This window comes from Perca fluviatilis, chromosome 1, assembly GCF_010015445.1.
Source record: "Perca fluviatilis chromosome 1, GENO_Pfluv_1.0, whole genome shotgun sequence".
NCBI classification, from domain to species: Eukaryota; Metazoa; Chordata; class Actinopteri; order Perciformes; family Percidae; genus Perca; species Perca fluviatilis.
In genome coordinates this window covers 36,213,665-36,233,188 of record NC_053112.1, presented here as the reverse complement: position 1 = coordinate 36,233,188, position 19,524 = coordinate 36,213,665, and the positions used below count along the sequence as shown (strand labels likewise).

Here is a 19,524-nt window from a genome sequence, read left to right as displayed (position 1 = left end):
AATTATGTGCATCACAGCTACAAGTGTTTGTCCACAAATGAATGCAGGTTATAATTATTTATAACCATATAATACCACTCTTTATTTGTCTTCTGCACAGTTTACTCACATTCACCAAGGAGGAAGTTAGGGCCATAGACAAGATGGTTAAACAAAGCTAACATAAAGGTAAATTCCACTTTTAATTAGTAATTTTAATATAAGCTGTTGGTGAAAGGAAGACATTAGGGCTGTGAAAGTTGCACTCTAGGGCCGCAACAATTATCTTCATTATCGATTCATCCATCTATTCATTTCTGAATAACTCATAAGTCTGTGAGATGTCAGAAAAATATGGAACCCACAAAAGATGACTAAATTACCCGTTCAGTCAGTCAGTCCAAAATCCAAATGCATTCAGTAAAAGGTGGAGTCTGTGATTCTAATTGAACACACTCTTACAAGGCCATGTAAGAGAAAGGCAGCCGAAGCGTGAGGAACGGTAAATCTGCCAAATGCTAACATTCAGAAGGAGCACTGACGGTAAAGGTGTATTTTGTTTGGTTGTTGACTTCAAATATCAACAATCCAGAATCGCAGACTCCACCTTTAATAATAATATAAAAAAGAGAAAAACAACAAATCATCATATTTTGGGAGGCCGCAAACAGCAAATATTTGGCATTTTTGCTGATTTTTCTGATACTTGAACGACTAAAGCCCCTGAAAACTTGGTTACAAATCTGCCCCAATTCATCACGGGGCATTTAAAAAAAAACTATCAGATATCCTTCTTCCTTGCTCAAAACCTGGCACCTAGATTACCCACAATGCAATTTGACCGCTGACAGTTTAGTTGAAGATTCAGGTGTATAAAGCTAGTAGCGGCTAGTTTAGTGTCAAGCAGCGATGAGGAGCGAGTTACAGAGGTCTGGTAAGCTTCTGTCTAACTACACCCCCCCCCACCCCCCTCCAAATTCTTTTCATTTTCAAACCCATAGTCTTACCAACACTGACTCAAGTGACATCACTTGAGGCAATGTATCACATTTAGCGCAGCTCCCTCTGGAGCCACAAACATCTTTATGCAACATTTTTCACATCTGCAGTAGTACTTCGCAAGATGTGTAAACAGCCATTTGGATGTGTAAAATCGCTGCAGTTCTTCTTTAAGAATTTCTTTATAAAAATCAATTATTCATAGCCTGGATGCCAGCCGAACTTAGCCCCGCCCACAAAATTCGAGGTCGGGGACCAGAATCTGAGTATGACCACGTCAGGCTAAATTATTCATAACTAATGTTGCTAAATCCTGATTGGTGCAAGTATGTGACCTCACTTTTTTTTTTCCAACTGAATTCCCGCCCACTTCAAATCAGTAAAGAAGAGTGCAGGAAACAAAAAACAGAAACAAAGAAATATTTCATGTGTAATAATAAAAACTGTACCAACTGTGGCTGAAAAGAAACGCTGTTCTCACACAGGACTCCGAAGCGGATTGAGAAAATACGTTTTCGGGCCTTTCAGTCAATAATGAAAATTGAATCGGTGGATTAATCGATGATTGGACTAATTGTTTCATCACTAGTTGGATCATTGGATCATAAGAAAGGTAAGTCCCTACAGCGTGACCGATCGGTGTCAGTGATACAGCGGCTGGACAAATTCGGGCGGAAAGATTCCCACTCGGCCTCGACAGCGCCCTCTCCAGGTCCGTGAGCTCGAGCAGTCCAGCAGGTCGATGATGTCACCACGCAGGAAGTGGAGGTGGGCGGTCTGAGGGGGGGTGTAGTCACAGAGGGCGTGAGCCAGACGGGGTTTCTACACAAAGACAGAGCAAAGACGTCAGACTAACCGGCGCGTGTTCAACATAAGCTGTTTGTTAAGAGTAACGACGCTTCATGATTCGTCATACCCCCACAACTGGTTCATGCAGACGCTGGGAGGGCTCTCTTTCTGGGTGAGAGGGGTGGGAGTGGAGGAGGGCTGAGGGGAGGGACTCCTGAGAGCTGCTTTTATAAGGGTTGGGGTACGGGTTACGCCCAGGCTGGGACAGCAGGCCAGGGGATGCAGGAGGGTCTCTGAGGTAGACCACTTTTTCCACGCCGATGCTGTGAGTTCTGTAGAAATCCACCAAACGGTTGAGGGAGCAAAACGACTCGTCCCAGATGCAGTACTGACCGCCCCCCTCCAGCACCCGGAAATGTTCCACCCTCTCTCCGTAGCTGCAAAATGAGAGAGGTGAGAACGGTAAAGGGGATAAAGGCAGGTATGCACGCTCCTTTTTGCTCCAACAGCAGTATGAAGATGAAAGGGTTATTCCTCATTCCTCTACCTGTTTCTTTGTTTAGGAATTCATGCAGAGGTGATGTGCACAACTCCGTCATTGTGGGAAATGAGACTATAGCCCTTGGCAAATGTCAAAACACACACACACACACACACACAAACACACACATACACACACACACACACAGCTTGCTGTAGTTAAAGATGCAGTAGGTAAGACTTATATAACTAACTTTCTGTCATATTTGCTGAAACTGACCCTGTGTTTGAGTAGAACTACATGTCATTTAAAGGTCCCATGGCATGAAAATTTCACTTTATGAGGTTTTTTTTAACATTAATGTGAGTTCCCCCAGCCTGCCTAGGAGACTGTGGCTAGCGGCTAGAAATGGTGATAGGTGTAAACCGAGCCCTGGGTATCCTGCTCTGCCTTTGAGAAAATGAAAGCTCAGATGGGCCGATCTGGAATCTTCTCCTTATGAGGTCATAAGGAGCAAGGTTACCTCCCCTTTCTCTGATTTGCCCACCAAGAGAATTTGACCCACCCATGAGAGAGAGAGAGACATCATGGCTTTCAAACGAGCAAAGTGGCAGTTGGTCAAGGCCACACCCCCACCCTCCACCTTGCCCCCCCCCTCTCTCCTCCTCAATAGCTACAGACACAGAAATGGCACATCCTAAGGAAAGCTCATTGTGGGACTGGCTCTAGTGGCTGTAATTCTGCACCAAGGCTGAATTTCTGGAAAGAGACTTCAGATACAGTATTAGGGGACCACTAAGGTCTATATAAAAGAGACTTCAGATACAGTATTAGGGGACCACTAAGGTCTATATAAAAGAGACTTCAGATACAGTATTAGGGGACCACTAAGGTCTATATAAAAGAGACTTCAGATACAGTATTAGGGGACCACTAAGGTCTATATAAAAGAGACTTCAGATACAGTATTAGGGGACCACTAAGGTCTATATAAAAGAGACTTCAGATACTGTATTAGGGGACCACTAAGGTCTATATAAAAGAGACTTCAGATACTGTATTAGGGGACCACTAAGGTCTATATAAAAGAGACTTCAGATACAGTATTAGGGGACCACTAAGGTCTATATAAAAGAGACTTCAGATACAGTATTAGGGGACCACTAAGGTCTATATAAAAGAGACTTCAGGTACAGTATTAGGGGACCACTAAGGTCTATATAAAAGAGACTTCAGGTACAGTATTAGGGGACCACTAAGGTCTATATAAAAGAGACTTCAGATACAGTATTAGGGGACCACTAAGGCCTATATAAAAGCATCCAAAGAGCACCATGTCATGGGACCTTTAAAGAGTCTCTGCAGTTTACAACTATAAAAACACCACTTGTGACTTTTGTGAATAGCATGTGTGGTTCCTACTCCAACCACACATGCCATTCAACACCCCAACACACGTCTGTCACCCTGCACCTTTACTAGTCTTTTAGCTTATATTTTAAAGGTTCATTGCTTAGATTCTGCACTTTTTTTATGGTTGAATATTTATTCTCTCTTATTTCAATCCTGATCTATTTTATTCTTTTTAAAGATATGCGTGTAGTCGGTAATACGGTGCCCCTTTGGGACTGACGCAAAGAATGTTGATTGAATGGACTGTTCTTGAACATTATCGCCCTCTGCTGATCACTCTGAGGATTACCCTCTGTGGTAATGTTTGAGTATGTGTGCATAAATAAAGCAAACCTCTTATCTCTCAGCCCTTACAGGCAGGCAGGCAGATGTGATTTAGAGCATTCATATGTGCACAGTGTGTACATGCATGTCTGTGGCATGTGTCAATTGCATAATGTACCTGTGTTTAATTAAAGACTGAGCGGTGTTATGCAATGCCCCAGAATATTGAACACATTTAATTTACCCTGAATGATTAAATGTGTCCCATGTGACTTTGGTGACCCAATTTACATCTCCTGACAGACAGACACACACAGACACACACACACACACACACACACGACACACACACACACACACACACACACACACACACACACACACAGTCTGTGCAGCTATTTTAAGTGCGGGTTCTCATACAGAAATATTAAAATAGTCTGACTCTCCCCTCCACCAGCCCTGACACACACTCAAAGAGACCTGGATGCTGTGACTGTAATTTGCTATTGTGCTCAATGGGAAGAAAACAAGCATCCATCTGCACAAATAATAGAAGAAGGAGATGCTGCTGCCTGCCTGTTTCATGCTACCCTTCTGATCGTAAAGTGTATTCTGTCAGCCAGGTGTTACATTTCTTTTGAGGTCAGACCCAGGGGCAGATGCTCACCTCTCTGGTCATTAAAGACACTAGGGAGGTTTGATGGGACATTACAGCAGTACAGCAGATTCAGCACATGCAAATATAACCGCTGCAACACAGCACACAAACATTTTGGAACTTATTAACATCCCAATGTGTAAACAGACAACAGAGGAAGGTTACGTCAGTCTGCAGGATGAGATTTGTCTCTTGTGTCTCTTGTGTGTCCGTGTGTCTGTGTGTCCGTGTGTCTGTGTGTGGCGCGCTCACTGACCTAACAGAGACCGAAAACTCTCCGGGAGCTGATTCACTCTCCCTCACCAGGAACACTCCAGTCTCCTGCCAGCACAGGCGCTTTTCAGCATCAAGTCTTGACACCCTTCCTGCAAACCACCTACAAACAGACACACACACACACACACACACACACACACACACACACACACACACACACACACACACACACACACACACACACACACACACACACACACACACACACACACACACACCCACACACAAACACACACACACACACACACACACACGCAGATTATACTCTTTTCTTGAGCTAATATATTTTTGTATTTAGAATTACAGTTCACTCATGTTACTCTTCAGACTGGTATGAGCATGAGTACATTTTGAATGAAAAATCAACTTATTTACAGTATGTTCAGTGGTTCCCAACTGGGGGGCGGGGGGGTCAAGACCCCCAAAATGGTCTCAGAATAACTCTGAGGGGGTCACAAGGTTTGTTTTTTCACCTTTCTCTCATTTTTGCATTTTGTCTTTTGAAATACAGAATACGTTCACCTCTTCAGGCATCACAAATTCCTTCAAATGAATTGTTTTGGTTAAACACTGAGATCATAACCTGTCATGAAAGGGTCACAAGTAGACAACACGTTTGGGAACCACTGATGCCAATCCACATCTCTAATATTGTGTTTGCAGGAAACAATGGCAAGTTTTCTGTCCTAAAATTGATTTGTTGTTAAAACATGTGGACCAAATATTATTTGTTTACGGATATGGAAGGAGGGAAATGTAGTTCTCTGGCACGTAGCCACGCTTCCCCCGGATCTCTGCTGTGACCCAGCAAGAATCATCCTCCATTTCTGTCACCTAAAACACACATGCACAGTTATTCTTACTATGTAAACATGCAATCTCTTTGTTAACTTTTAAAACCTCTAAAATGCATCAACCTAAACAATTACAAACACACACACACACACACACACACACACACACACACACACACACACACTTACCTTGATAATGTCCCCTTTCTGAAAACTGATCTCGTCTGCTTCTGATGCTGCGAAAGAGAAAAGAGCCACCGCCTCCATCCTGTAAAGGGAGAGTCAAGTCCACCACAAAAATAGTTTCACTTCACGAATGAAGAGAGAGAATGGGGCGATGCCACTCTATTACATGATGAGATAATCTGTGTGTGTGTGTGTGTGTCTGTGTGCGTCTCTAACATCCTGCTCATTAGTTAATGAGGAGAGGTTTTTTCTGCATGTGTCCCTCTGTTCCTCCATGTGACTGCGTTAGAGAGTGTGTGAACACGTGGAGGTGGCGACCGCCCTCTCCCATCTCCATCTCGGATTTCTACACACTTTAAACCCTGGAGCTTTAACGAAGCATTTCCACGTGGGAAATCAGCGACAGCGGATGGAAGACACGAGAAGGAAGGACTGAAAATAACCTCAACTAGAATGTGATGACCTTATGATGAAGTCTTTGCAAAGGTTCCAGCCAATTCCCACATCATTTAAATTATCAGCAGACATGATAAAAGAAACGGGGACCACTCAGTAAAAAGGTGTCCCCAAGTCTATGTTATCATAAACCATCTTTCTCACCGGCTACAGCAATTATGATAACTGGAATGCTGAGATTGAAACTGCATTTTACTTGCATAAAAAGTTCTTCTTTAGAGTAATGGATTGTATCGATAACTGGAAAGTCTAATTCTAGTACAGGTGAATAATTAAAAATGGTCAGCACAGATTTAGAGGAAGCAGTAGGGGATGTGGTTGCTTTTCATTGGTGCGCCTCTCCTTTTCCTGCTGGTAATGTACCATCGATGCTGTGCCAAATGTTATTAGTTAGTTTGTAAGGGACAAGTACTGTTCAGAGAAAGGTTGACAGTTGCAGAAGCAGTGGCCGATGTACTGTAGCTAAAGCTAATTTCCACCACCAGTCCCTTGATGGGCAATCCAGCAGAACGCTAAATAGCTTTTTTTGTTGCACTGCTAATGGACCTCTGCTGGAAGTAAAGACGAGTGCAACTGCATTGTCTCAATGTATCTTAAAAATCAATAGAGACATTACATCATGAGAAAGCAAACAAAGATCAACAACTTCCGGTTTGGTATTTAATAAAATTTTAATATTTAATAGTTATGCCATTCTCAAAATTGTTATCAAAAACGGTACACACGGATAAATCTGTCGAATCAGGGCAATCCCTCTTTTACTGAAGTAACGAATACATCACAACATCATGAAGGCAGATGTATCCTGAGTTAAGAGATCATCACTCATAACAAACTAACATAAGGCAGTGCAGTGTGTGTGTGTGTGTGTGTGTGTGTGTGTGTGTGTGTGTGTGTGTGTGTGTGTGTGGGATTGGGCATCAAGAACAGTTTCCTACTTGGAATCGTTTCAAAAATTACGATTCTGGTAGAATCGTTTCTTTATTGGAATCGTTGAGAGGATTTGGTTTGGTTTCCATAGCGGCCAGGCGCTTGTTGTGTTGCAGCCTTGGAGCCCAGTAAGCAGCGCTCTAGCGTGGCTTTATTTTACGTTGAAAAAGCCCGGTAAAACTGCAAATCACCATGGAATCGAAATAAAAGTGTCCTCTTATTTGTGAAAATAGGCATGTGACCTGTTTCAACTCCACCCCAGAATCGATAAGAACCGGAATCGAAAAGGAAGAATCGGAATTGGAATCAGAATTGTTAAAATCCAAAACGATGCCCAACCCTGTGTTTGTGTGTGTGTGTGTGTGTGTGTGTGTGTGTGTGTGTGTGTGTGTGTGTGTGTGTGTCAGTAGCAGTCCACTATGACCTCTTGCCCCGGCTTTGTGTCTGGATGAGTGTGAGCGCCGCTCGCAGTCAGTATGTCCTGCAGCAGAGAGAGGGGAGAGTTGTGGATGTGGTCGCTGCTTTGAGTCAGGACGTCCAGCCTCTCGTCTAAACCCAGAGACCTCAACACCTCGCACACGCTCACGGTCACGCTGTCTCCTCCCCCATCTGCTGCGCCGGAACTTCTCTGTGCCGAGACGTCCGCCTCTCTGGCCCGATCGCTCTTCTCCATCCCCAGTATCTTTGTGATCTCCTGGCCCCAGCCCCTGCCAAGCAGTTCGCAGGATACTGTTGCCGTGGCAGCAGTTGCATCCAGCGCCCCTAGCGACAGAGGGCAGATCGTCTCTCTGAGTGTTATCAGCAGTCGACAGGCCTTCAGAGCCACAGGTCTATCGCAGTCAACCAGACCGCTCAACAACGCTGAGATGACTCCCTGCTCGACCACATGGGCCAGATCGGACTGCACGCCCTCTGTGTGCGTGCCGGTGTGTGTGTGAAGCGCGTAGGCCTGATCAGAAACTACACCATAGGGGTGCTGGAGGGCACGATGTGCATCGGACCCCTTTCTGTAACCGCGGTGAGCTGAAAAGGCTTGGTCCAGCAGCAGCTCAGCCAGCTCCAGCGTGTGAACTTTGACCTCCCAGTCCAAATCGGCGCTGCCCTGGGAGAGGACGGTGCGCACACATTCCATCAGGAGAGAAGTGGAGGAGGTGGAGGACGATGGAGGCGAGTGTGAGGAGCGTGAAAAGAACCAGGAGATGAAGTATTGTACGACAGCCCTCCTGGGGAATCCCTCTGTGTCCTGGGAGAGGATTTCAAGCAGCCGGCTCACTATTTCAGTCTGCAAGAAGAGAAAATCATCGATATATCTGAAATCATTGTATCTCCGGTTTTTATTTTTGTCCTTATCTTTAGAGGCCCAGTACACCTACACAGTTAAGTAGGTAAGTAGGTTTAGTTTGAGAGTAAATACCCTTTACAAAATATGAAAGGAGACTATTATAGAAGGAGAGGATAATAACAATGTAAAATATATACAAACTCTGATATATGTATAAAGAACAATTATGTTTCTATCGCTTATTTACAGTTAAAAAAAAGGGTTACACTTTACTTGAAGGTATCTACAAAAGAGTGACATGACACTGTCGTGAACGTGTCATAAACATTATAAACACGTCATAAACGTTTATGACGTTACACTTCTTTTAGTAAGTGTCATTTGGTTTTTGTCATGACAAGTTATGGTTAGGGTTAGAGTTCATGTGTCATGACAGTGTCATGTGTTCATGACACTGTCATGACACTCTCACGTAGATACCTTCAAGTAAAGAGTTACCAAAAAAAAAAGGAACAAAAACCAGAACAAGGTAGCAATTATACAAATAATCATAAGAGCGAAGAAAAAAGTAAGAAAATGCTCTGACACCAATAGATTGCTTAATAATCAGCGTGTACATGGGTGAATAATAAAAATAATAAACTTTATTTATATAGCACCTTTCGTAACATAAAACGCAGCTCAAAGTGCTTTACAAAAAGAAAAATGCTGATCTTTTACTCGGTCCTAAGAAAGTAGCAGCTTATGTTAATTATCCAAAATGTTTTTTTAAGGGATAGAAGAAAAACTATAATTTGACCACAGCAAGTGCTTCCCTGTAGTTTTGTGCCAGAGTCAAATGTACAAGAGTTTGTGCCTACCTGGTCCTGAGTGAGTGCTGCCCCCTGTCGCCAGCTGTGCGTCAGGGTCTTTGCCAGTGCAGAGATGGCGCTGGCTCTCACATAACTCTCTGTATCCTGGAGGGCCTCCCTCAGGAGAGGAGTGGTACAGCAGCCGCCCAGCAGAGCCTCGGACGCATCACACACCTCCTCGCCCGATGACACGGAGACATGCACACCGGCCAGGTGTCCCAGAAACTCCACCGTCGAGTCCCTCACCTCCCAACGCATGTCACACGCACGCTTCCTCACTACCTCCACCAGATCTAATTCATGTATGCATATCAATTCCGTGACACATTACTTAATACAGCCAGTAGAAATACTGTAGCCTAGTATTTATGAGCTTGAGTGAGGAGGCTGCTGCTGAACTTTACCTTGTCTGAGCTGGTCTGTTATTAACGAGAGGTCAGTGCACGCTCTGATCCACTTTACTAAGGCCTGGTAGGACTTGTGGAGTACCTGCAGTATGAAACACAGACACAGTCATTTCAATGATAGTAAACAACAATGATTTACAGGTATTTTGTAGCTAAAGTTCGTAACCCTCATAAGCAGACTCAGACTCTCATTGTGAGTTAATGAATTCAAATATGGAGCCGTCAGTGGCTAGAGACTCTCATGTGACCAGACACACGGCCAAAAAGCCAAAGCATACATGTCTGTCTCCCTGTCTTTTACTGAGACATTAGCTACTTCCCATTCCTGGAGAGTGCTATAATCTGTGAGGTAACATAAATATCCCTGTGTGTACACTAAGGCCACTACCAATTATTTTCATTATAGATTAATTAGCAGATGATTAATCTCTTGATCAATCTTTAGGTCTACCCATCACAGTTTCTCAGAACCCAACATGATATCTAGAGATTGCTTGTTTTGTCCGCTTGTTTTTTAACGATACGAAACACAGAAAAGCAGCCACTTGATTCATTTGAAATGCTGGAATCAGTGAATATTTGGTTTGGTGTGTATTGGTAGTGTTTGGTATAGTTGCATATTCATTTTCTGTCAGTCGATTATTCAACTAATATCCACAACCTTCCACTTCCGGGATTGCTCCATTGCCACCGGAAATTCCGCCGGATGTCCCTCTTTTTCGGCCGGATGTCCGTTACCTTCCACTTCCTTTGTGTTGGCGTTCTAACCTCCGGTGATTTCTGAGGACTATGGTTAACTGCTCCTCAGATCTCTGCAGGTTAAATCCAGACAGCTAGCTAGACTATCTGTCCAATCTGAGTTTTCTGTTGCACGACTAAAACAACTTTTGAACGTACACACGTTCCACCAAAACAAGTTCCTTCCCGATGCTATTTTGCAGAGGCACCGTAGCTCCGTGCGGAGCTTAGCACCGCCCAAGACGATTGTGATTGGTTTAAAGAACTGCCAATAAACCAGAGCACGTTTTTCTCCCATCCCGGATTGCTGTGTGGACTAGCCAGACCCTCCTCCTGTGGAGCAAGGTCGGGCAAAGCGAGACTACTCAACTAACCATTTCAGCTTCTAAAAGCTGACAATGTGGCAAAGTTCTTTAAACTACAATTAAAAAAAGTTATTTAACTGAAATATTAAGACTTATTCTTGCAAAATTTCAGGATGACTTTATTCTTGAACTATGATGACTTTTTCTGCCCAAATATTTTGACTTTATTCTTTAAATCTCTTTAAACAATCAGTGCTGGTGTCTTCTTCTCTTCATCACTGATCCCCAGTAGTAGTAGTAGTAGTAGTAGTAGTAAAAAAATAAAATAAAAAGTTGTAATCAAGCATGTATAGACAGGAAACACACACAACTTACAGTGGGGTCAGAATCAGGATTGTCCAGATATTGTATCAGAATTGTGAACACTTCACTGATCTTCTCCTTCACTCCTGAAACACACAAGATGGAGGATAGGTGCTAAATGTTACATCATAAAAATCCTACTCTTGTGTGTGTGAAAACACACATTATAATGTCCATATACTGTAGCATTTGTTTTGTGTCAGTATAGGATATTTTATCTAACTTTCTTCTATTTTATTGGAAATCAAATTTTTTTATAGTTAGATTTACTTTTATACTTATACTACTCAGTACTGAGAAAATAACATGATATTCTGTACTGTTCTGCTGTATGTTTCCAGTATTTACTTGAGGAGTTAGATTAATAAAAAAAAAAGCAGATTTTAATCTCTTTCCAATAAGGTTTCCATAAAAGTGGTTAGGAAGGGAAAGAGAACAATATTTGTATTTGGATCATCCCACATAAACACACAGTGTCACCTGGGCTGCTGTTGAGAGCCGTCAGAGCCTCTAGGGCACATTTCTGGACTTTGCCACTGCCGATTACGTTCCTGCAAACCTCGCTGCAAACAGTGGATGAGGAGGAAGAGGTGCCACTGCAGATCCTTAACAATGACACAACTGCAGTGACAATCAAAACTGGAGGACAGGGGAGGACGCCAGGAAGCTGAGAGGGAAGAGAGAGAGAGAGAGAGAGAGATGTTAGTCTGCTTCACATGACGAATACAGTCTCCTCTCCGCTGTGTTCGGTTGTCTTTACAGCCTCACCGTGAGTGTGATCTGTGGTGTGTTTGTCAGACAGACACAGATCATAGAGATGCAGGAGGTTTTACTCTTCAGCTGCTCTACCACTGAAAACGGATGCTCGTCTGCTGCAGGGACAAAACATATTTAGTTATAAAGATGCAAAAAATATGGTCATTCTTTTTGGTGAACGGTGTATATCTGTTTGTTTTACCAGTGGCGTTTGTGCCCAGTAGAGTCGGACCAGTTATAATGTCGAGGGGGAGCAGTAGTATTCTCACAGCCCGGGCTGTGTGGACTGTATCACTGCATAGAAGAAGAAGAAGAAGAAGAAGAAGAAGAAGAAGAAGAAGAAGAAGAAGAAGAAGAAGAAGAAGAAGAAGAAGAAGAAAACAGCACCCATGGGTAAATACATCCTGGTTTTCTACGACTTGAACTACCTATGTCAGAAAACAAACTGAGCTGGAACTGGTGATGGTGAAGCCACATTCTGTAGGAGAGTGCGAAGTGAAGTGGTGCTGTGACCAGATGCTTACTGGTGACCTCTGCGCAGCAAAGCAGCTGCAGCATGACAGCGGGTTTGCTAACGCACATGGACTAGCGCAAGTATAGCGATGCGGGTGGCGTTTGATCTGAAGATGCGTCGGCGCAGCTGCTGCCAAGCACAAACATGAACATTGTTTTAACACTGAAACCACTCATTATACGTATGTTTTATATCTATGTTATACAGTGTGTCATTTGTTTCTCTCTTTCTTTTTACATTATGTTTATGCAGCAGGTGCAGCATAACATTTCTTTATACTGTATTTACTGTGAATACACAAAAATGTGTTATAACTTAGCTACAACCACTTTTTTTTTCATACAATTCTTTTATTTTTATTCATTGTCCGCATAGGCAGTATAAGCGTAAATATGTAGTATGTAATTACAGTATTATTCACTAGCAATGTTATGGCTTACATATAAGCGAGCTTTAGTGTAACTGTAGTTAAGCGTGTATGCGCGTAGTAGTACAATGTAGATATAAAGACTAGCCGAGTATCTGCTATTTGCTTGAGTAAGGGTAGGATTCAAAGACAGTTTAAAAGGTACGTTAGGTTAGAGAAAAGGGTCACCTGTCAAAGGACTCAGTAGATTTATGCTGCAAAAGATCATTTAACATTAATACTGGGCTTTCACAGGAGCGCTTACAACCTTCTGGCACATTTAGATTTTATACGAGAGGATGGAGCCTTGTAAAAAAAAAAACTGTAAAAATAAATTCAAATTAACACCATTGCATTGTTAGTCACTGTTAACTCCAAGCTCCTTCGGCGAGGAAGATGCCTTCTGTCTGATCTGTGACGATAATGTTAACTTGTGTATTATTTGTGGCCGGGTTGGTTCAGGGGGTAGAGCAGGCGCACATATACTGAGAGGTTTATGCCTCGACGCAGAGGTCCAGGGTTCGAGTCCGACCTGAGACGATTTCCTGCATGTTACCTGTCTCTCCCCTTTCTCACCTAGCTGTCCTATCGATTAAAGGCGGAAAGGCCGAAAAACAAAATCATAAAAAAAAAAAAACTTGTGTATTATTTACATTTTTTGTATTTAATGTCATTGTATTTATTGGTGCATTTACTTTTAATATGACTGCTGTCTGTAAACTGAATGCTCCCATGTTACACTGTGTTTGTGTTCATATGAGAGAGCCAGTCTACCTGTTTGCAGCCAGAATGACATCCATCAGAGGCAGCGTGAGCCGACTGCAGCCTGCTGTCACCAGTTGCTCCAGAGAGTCTGTGACTGTCTGGAGCAGCTTGTCCCGGAGAGGAGGTCCGGCCTGGGCCAGGAGCAGGGCCAGAAGTTTGAGTATCTGCAGACTCTGATGGAGCTTTGTCTTTTCTTTGGGAATCAGAGACTCCTTGAGGTACTCTGAGATCCCCTTAACAACAGCACTGTACTCTGCGCTGGTTTCCATGGTGACGGCTGGGGGTTCTAAGTCTGTGACGGAGTGATGGATCCTCCTCTCATCTTCTTCTTCTGTCTTACTGACGCCGTTAGATCCTGCAGACAAGACTTTCTGAAAGAAGAGCAGGATGTGGGCGAGCATCTGATTGGCAGCTGAGGCAACAAATAGACTTGTGTCTGTCTGGAGTTGTAGCAGCGAATCAATGAAATCTGGAGAGTGAGAAAAACAGATTTCAGCTATGAAGTGGTCAAATTCTTACGTCTTTATTCCAAAATATTGCCTGTCTCCATCTCATCAAATTGTCTTTTATGATATACAACATATTAGGAATGGTGGTCTCATTTCCTACATTAAGTTTCACCTGATTGTACAAAGAACCTGAGAGCCTTTGGGTGTTGCAGCGTGCTCCTTAAGCCCTGGATCCAGCCGATCCGTAAACAGGGATCGTCCCAGAGTCCTGCTTCTTGCCAGTGCTGAAGGTTGAAGACCTGGTTCAGAACAGATTGTTCCTGTAGGGGTGATAATCAAAGTCAGAAACTGTTTGTAACAATTTGGTAAAAGTACAAGGTGTCACTAACTCTACCTGAAGCATTTTGAAGCCGTCCTCAGTGGCAGCCATTAAGCCGGTGAGTCTAAGAGTGAAGGAGAGGACACCAGGGTCTGAAGCTGTGTTGTGAACCACAGTGGATATGAATTTGAGCAGACATGGGCAAGCCTCCAGCAGAGATCCTCCTTCATCAGGAGAAAAAGGTGGACATGAGACAGCGGTACAGATCGAATATCCATCTATCCATCCACAGCTGGAATAACCCTCAAGGCAGACCCCCCTGTTCCCCTCACTCTTTACTGCATTTGGTATGCATCATTTTGCCTTTGCCAGACTTCACATGACAGCTTCACTTTTATAAATACATTTATTTCGGAATATCCACCATGTAAGTATTGTATCTAGAGAAATTAAAAAGGGTATTAGTCGACTGACAGAAATGAATCGACCACTACAATGGGACAATAACACAGCCCGGTGTGCCCCATGACACACACACACACACACACACACACACACACACACACACACACACACACACACACACACACACACAATACTTAGTGTTGTGGCTTTTGTTTCTTTTTCTTTGTTAATACAGCACAACTTCTATTCAGCCGTTTTTATTCATCGACTCCATACAATACTGACTACAGATTCCTCCCATCTATTTGTTTTGATTATGTTGTGGTAAATGAGTTTATTACTTAGTATAGGATAACCGCATCAGTCCAAACCAGATGACATATGACAGATAACCAAACTATCCCGCCAAGTTTAGTACTAACCAGCCTCGGTGAGCTCTGTAAACCAGTCCAACAGTTTCTCCAGGCTGGTGTCATCGGGCACAGACCTCCCTGAGTCCGCCAGTACCTCACACACACTGGGCAGCAGCGAAGCACACTCTCTGTCCATGGTACTAACGTGTGTGTGTTATGTTATGAGCATTTAGGATAAACTGTAAGTTTACAGCTGGATAGTTACATTGAAGCATACAGAGTTAACTCCGACTCACGTATCTGGAAATACAGCTAGAAGCTATGTAGTATTGAGTGAAAGGTAACAGCTAACGTTAGCAAAAATAACAAAATTAGCTAAGTTATTCCTCCTAGTTTAGCTCAACGTCCATCTCGCGGGAAATTGTTTCGGGTCTACCGGTTTGTGGCGTCCCTCTTATTTCTTTCAGTGTAAAATATGAGAGTCATAACAAGGACGCTTGCACGGTCGACTGATCTATAAACGCGTGGTCAGGTTACATTGCATGTGCAGGCCCCAGATAGCACCGGTCCCTATGTTTTACAACTCTAACTTCTCAGCGCAGCGTTTCCTTCCCTCCGAACCAGTTCCGGTGTTGCGTTTCCGTCACATCGTCCATTTTCACATAATCGCACATGGTGCCGCACCGGTCGATGACCGTCAGCCTCTTAGTTTTTGGGATTCTGCTCTGTAGTGGCGAGAAATCCGTCTCGTAGTACCTGATAAATGCAAGATACGGTGGATATGGTGGACGACCCCGAGTATGACGAGGAGGAGCCTTCCTTCAGCGACCCGGAGGACTTCGAGGATGACATCGAAGATGAGGGTGAGGGGCAGCAGGAAAAATGCCGGCTTTCTGGCCTGTTGCTAACAGTTAGCTCACAGCCGTATTAACGGTACTACATATGCTACAAAGCTAGCTAGCTAGCTTGTCATTTTGCCTTCTCGCCCGTAATGTCTAGCTAAACGTTGAGGTCGGATTATCAGGAATTAAACGGATACATCGCCGTTTTGACTAAAAGTATTCTCAAACACCAACGCCGTTTAACGTTAATATCCCTAACATTACCGTTGTAGCCTCACCCAAACCCCTCACTGTGGCCTTGTCGCTGTCATTTGGAAAATTGAAACAGGGGGGCAAAGCTCACTAATGATGCCCATTTTCTCGTAATGTTAGCTGTCGGAATAGGTGATTGGGACCAAGACCGTTGCATGGTTTGCATGAAGCAGCTGGTAGTAGAAGCTGTCTTTCACATCAGTGTAACATTAACATTAATCCTAACGCAGAGGGTGGAGCGTAGTGTGGTCCATATTAACCCTCAGGTCTGCAAATAAAACGCGAACAAATGACACCTCAGCAAAATGAATACCACTTATACACTCAGCTGCCAGTCAATTAGGACCCTAGCTGAAAATCTATTAAGTTTTAATACAACAGCCCTGCAAAAACATCCCCTGTATGAAGTATAATGTTCAGTTTTCGTTCACACTGGTGTTGGTTCAACTGTGTGGTAATTTTTGGAGGTTTGTGGTGCTGTTAAATTGCATTGCGTTAACTAAGAGCAGTTTATTTTTTTCTTTTATTTTTTTTATAAATGATGTTCACCCTTTGTAAATCATTGACGTTAGTCTAAACATTAGAAATCCCTATTAGTGTAAACGAATACAATTCAACAGCACCACAAACTACAGCCTCCAAAATAACCATAACATTGGATTAACACCTCTCTGAAACATGAGATTGTATTAGTTTAAGATAGATGTACCTAATGAACTGCCAACTGATTGTAGTGCACTTCTGAAAAGTAATATAATTCAAGCTATAAATAACTATTTCTATAGTGCACCGTCTTTTACCTGCCAACTGGGCATGTGAAATTTGACTAGTGAGTGGTATATTGGCAAAGGCTCATACTATGTACCTGCAACATCACTAATTGAATTCCATCCGAGAACCTTTGTTGCATGTACCCTCCCTTTTTTCCTGTCTGTCTTTTACACACACACAAAAAAAAAATTGAAGCCAGTGGTCGCGTTGCAGTTTGAATTGAGAGACATTGGGGCACGCAAATGTATTTGGAAGCCCAGGCTAACACAGACCGATCAGATAAGTTACTTAACGATACTGTTTCCCACCCCTCCCTCTCTTCTCTTCAGAGTTCTTGGAAGACATCCTGAGAGAGAAGCCCCAGGAGGCTGACGGTATAGACTCGGTGGTGGTGGTTGACAACGTCCCTCAGGTCGGCCCAGAGCGTTTGGAGAAACTCAAGAATGTCATACACAAGATTTTCTCCAAGTTTGGCAAGATCACCAACGAGTTCTATCCAGATGCTGATGGCTTGACCAAAGGGTATGTGTATCACTGTCTACTATGTTATGACATTATAATGCAAAAGGTTGTATTCAAGATGTAACGCAGACCCATATCTTACACAGATACATCTTCTTGGAGTATTGTGGTCCTACCCAGGCCCTCGAGGCGGTAAAGAACGCAGATGGATACAAACTCGACAAACAGCATACATTCAGGGTCAACCTCTTTACTGACTTCGACAAGTAAGTCTTCAGTGTCTGATAAGGAGTGCAGCAAATGTGACCGCAGATATATGTAAAACAAGTAGATTCATTCTTTTTGCTTATTTCCCCAGGTACATGAACATCAGTGATGAGTGGGAAACTCCAGAGAAGCAGCCATTCAAAGATTTTGTGAGTATTATTTATTACATTTTTTTTAATACTTATTTTTTCTAGTAGTAATTTATTAAATATAAGGTTTTTTATTCTCAAAGGTTTAACTTCTATGCAATCCTTTAAAATTGGCCACTTAACATCAATATATGTCTGTCTGTTCAGGGTAATATGCGCCATTGGATTGAGGACGCAGACTGTCGTGACCAGTACAGTGTGATCTACGAAGCCGGAGAGAGGACCGCCATTTTCGCAAACGACGCTAAGGAGCCAATCACAGCTGAAGAGAGAGCAGTAAGTAGCAGATCACACTTTGAAGTGCAGGGTTAATAGGCTCGTATTAAATGTAAATCAACAGTAGTGGTTGGCTTGCAGACTAGTAACGTTTCTGTGTCTTGATGCAGCGCTGGACAGAGACGTACGTCCGCTGGTCTCCAAAAGGCACCTACCTGGCCACCTTCCACCAACGTGGCATTGCATTGTGGGGCGGCGAGAAGTTCAAACAGATTCAGAGGTTCAGCCATCAGGGAGTGTCCCTCATCGACTTCTCACCATGTGAGAGGTAATCAATATTCTGAATGAACCCGATGAAGTTTGTGTGTGATACTTGATATACCTTTTTTATTTTTATTATTATTGATCTCCAGTGGGGAAGTTACGATTATTGAGTGATGTGAATGGATGCAGTGTAATTGAAATGATGTCATTCTAATGCAGCTGTTTGAATACAAGTCTTAACTGTAATAATGAAATGTGGCAAAAATCTTCTTCTGTGGCATCTAAAGAAGAAACGCAAAGAAACAAAGTCCCCCTCTAACTTATCTCTGCGGTTAATTTAGCACCACCTTTATAAAAACTTTAGATAAATATGATTCACACTGAAAAGAGCAATGTAGATTTTTAGCTAGATTCACAAAAGTCTGAATGTTTTGCTTTTTAAAGAAGCGAGACGTGTACAGACAACCAATGGAATATCATTTTAAACAAAAGATTACAATAAACTAGGGATGTCACAATCCAGTTTTTTGCGCTGTGATTATCGTTGGGCATCTGCTGATACATAGTCTGATGCTTTCTATCTACCTAAATGTTGAAAAAAATATCCAAATACCGAAGGTCCTGGCTCAAAACTGTTAAGCTGATTATCTTAAATTATCATCCATGTGAGATGAACTGCTTTGTTTCTGAATCGTCTGAAGCTCCATGTGTGGTTTTGGTGCCTTCCAGGTATGTGGTGACTTTCAGTCCACTGATGGACACCAAGGAGGACCCACAGGCCATCATCATCTGGGACATTCTAACCGGACAGAAGAAGAGAGGTTTCCATTGCGAGAGCTCTGCACACTGGCCCATATTCAAGTCAGTACTCTGCGCTGGTTTCTTTCTCGTTGTAAAAATCCCATTTACTCCAGTGATGCTTTCACATGTGTTGCTCCTGCAGTCACTTGCATATACATACATACATACATACATACATACACATATACACAAATATGATAATGGATCATATTGGTTCTCAGATGGAGCCACGATGGGAAGTTCTTTGCCAGGATGACCACCGACACGCTGAGCATCTACGAGACTCCAGTAAGTACCCTTACCAAAAACAACTACAGTTGTATTTATTCATGTAAAGTGTGCAGGTGATATTAAAGCCATGT

General features: G+C 42.9%; 3 protein-coding genes across 3 annotated transcripts in view; 1 reads left to right on the top strand and 2 right to left on the bottom strand.

Annotated features, from left to right (window-relative positions):
* Nucleotides 1–53: 53 nt before the first annotated feature.
* LOC120547919 (GRB2-related adapter protein-like) lies at nt 54–6,504 on the bottom strand. The gene is made up of 5 exons (XM_039783776.1): nt 5,843–6,504; nt 5,596–5,693; nt 4,840–4,959; nt 1,895–2,204; nt 54–1,800 (listed from the first exon to the last, which is right to left on the bottom strand). Exons 1-5 carry the CDS (start codon nt 5,918–5,920, stop codon nt 1,621–1,623), a joined length of 786 nt encoding a protein of 261 aa, XP_039639710.1. The 5' UTR covers nt 5,921–6,504; the 3' UTR covers nt 54–1,620.
* An 803-nt stretch (nt 6,505–7,307) lies between these two features.
* On the bottom strand, nt 7,308–15,777 carry brat1 (BRCA1-associated ATM activator 1). The gene is given in 12 exon segments (XM_039800739.1): nt 7,308–8,507; nt 9,368–9,651; nt 9,763–9,847; nt 11,184–11,257; nt 11,652–11,838; nt 11,940–12,043; nt 12,130–12,221; nt 12,452–12,498; nt 13,555–14,081; nt 14,234–14,381; nt 14,456–14,604; nt 15,208–15,777. Coding segments are annotated over 12 exon segments (2,703 nt in total). The 5' UTR covers nt 15,335–15,777; the 3' UTR covers nt 7,308–7,628.
* A 1-nt stretch (nt 15,778) lies between these two features.
* eif3ba (eukaryotic translation initiation factor 3, subunit Ba) overlaps nt 15,779–19,524 on the top strand; it is a 9,408-nt gene continuing 5,662 nt past the window's right edge. Inside the window, exons 1-8 of the mRNA XM_039800727.1 lie at nt 15,779–16,001; nt 17,333–17,525; nt 17,612–17,731; nt 17,824–17,881; nt 18,029–18,157; nt 18,268–18,425; nt 19,091–19,222; nt 19,384–19,450. Of these exons, the coding sequence (XP_039656661.1) occupies nt 15,902–16,001; nt 17,333–17,525; nt 17,612–17,731; nt 17,824–17,881; nt 18,029–18,157; nt 18,268–18,425; nt 19,091–19,222; nt 19,384–19,450 (957 nt within the window). The 5' untranslated portion in view covers nt 15,779–15,901. The remainder of the gene's footprint in view (nt 16,002–17,332; nt 17,526–17,611; nt 17,732–17,823; nt 17,882–18,028; nt 18,158–18,267; nt 18,426–19,090; nt 19,223–19,383; nt 19,451–19,524) is intronic.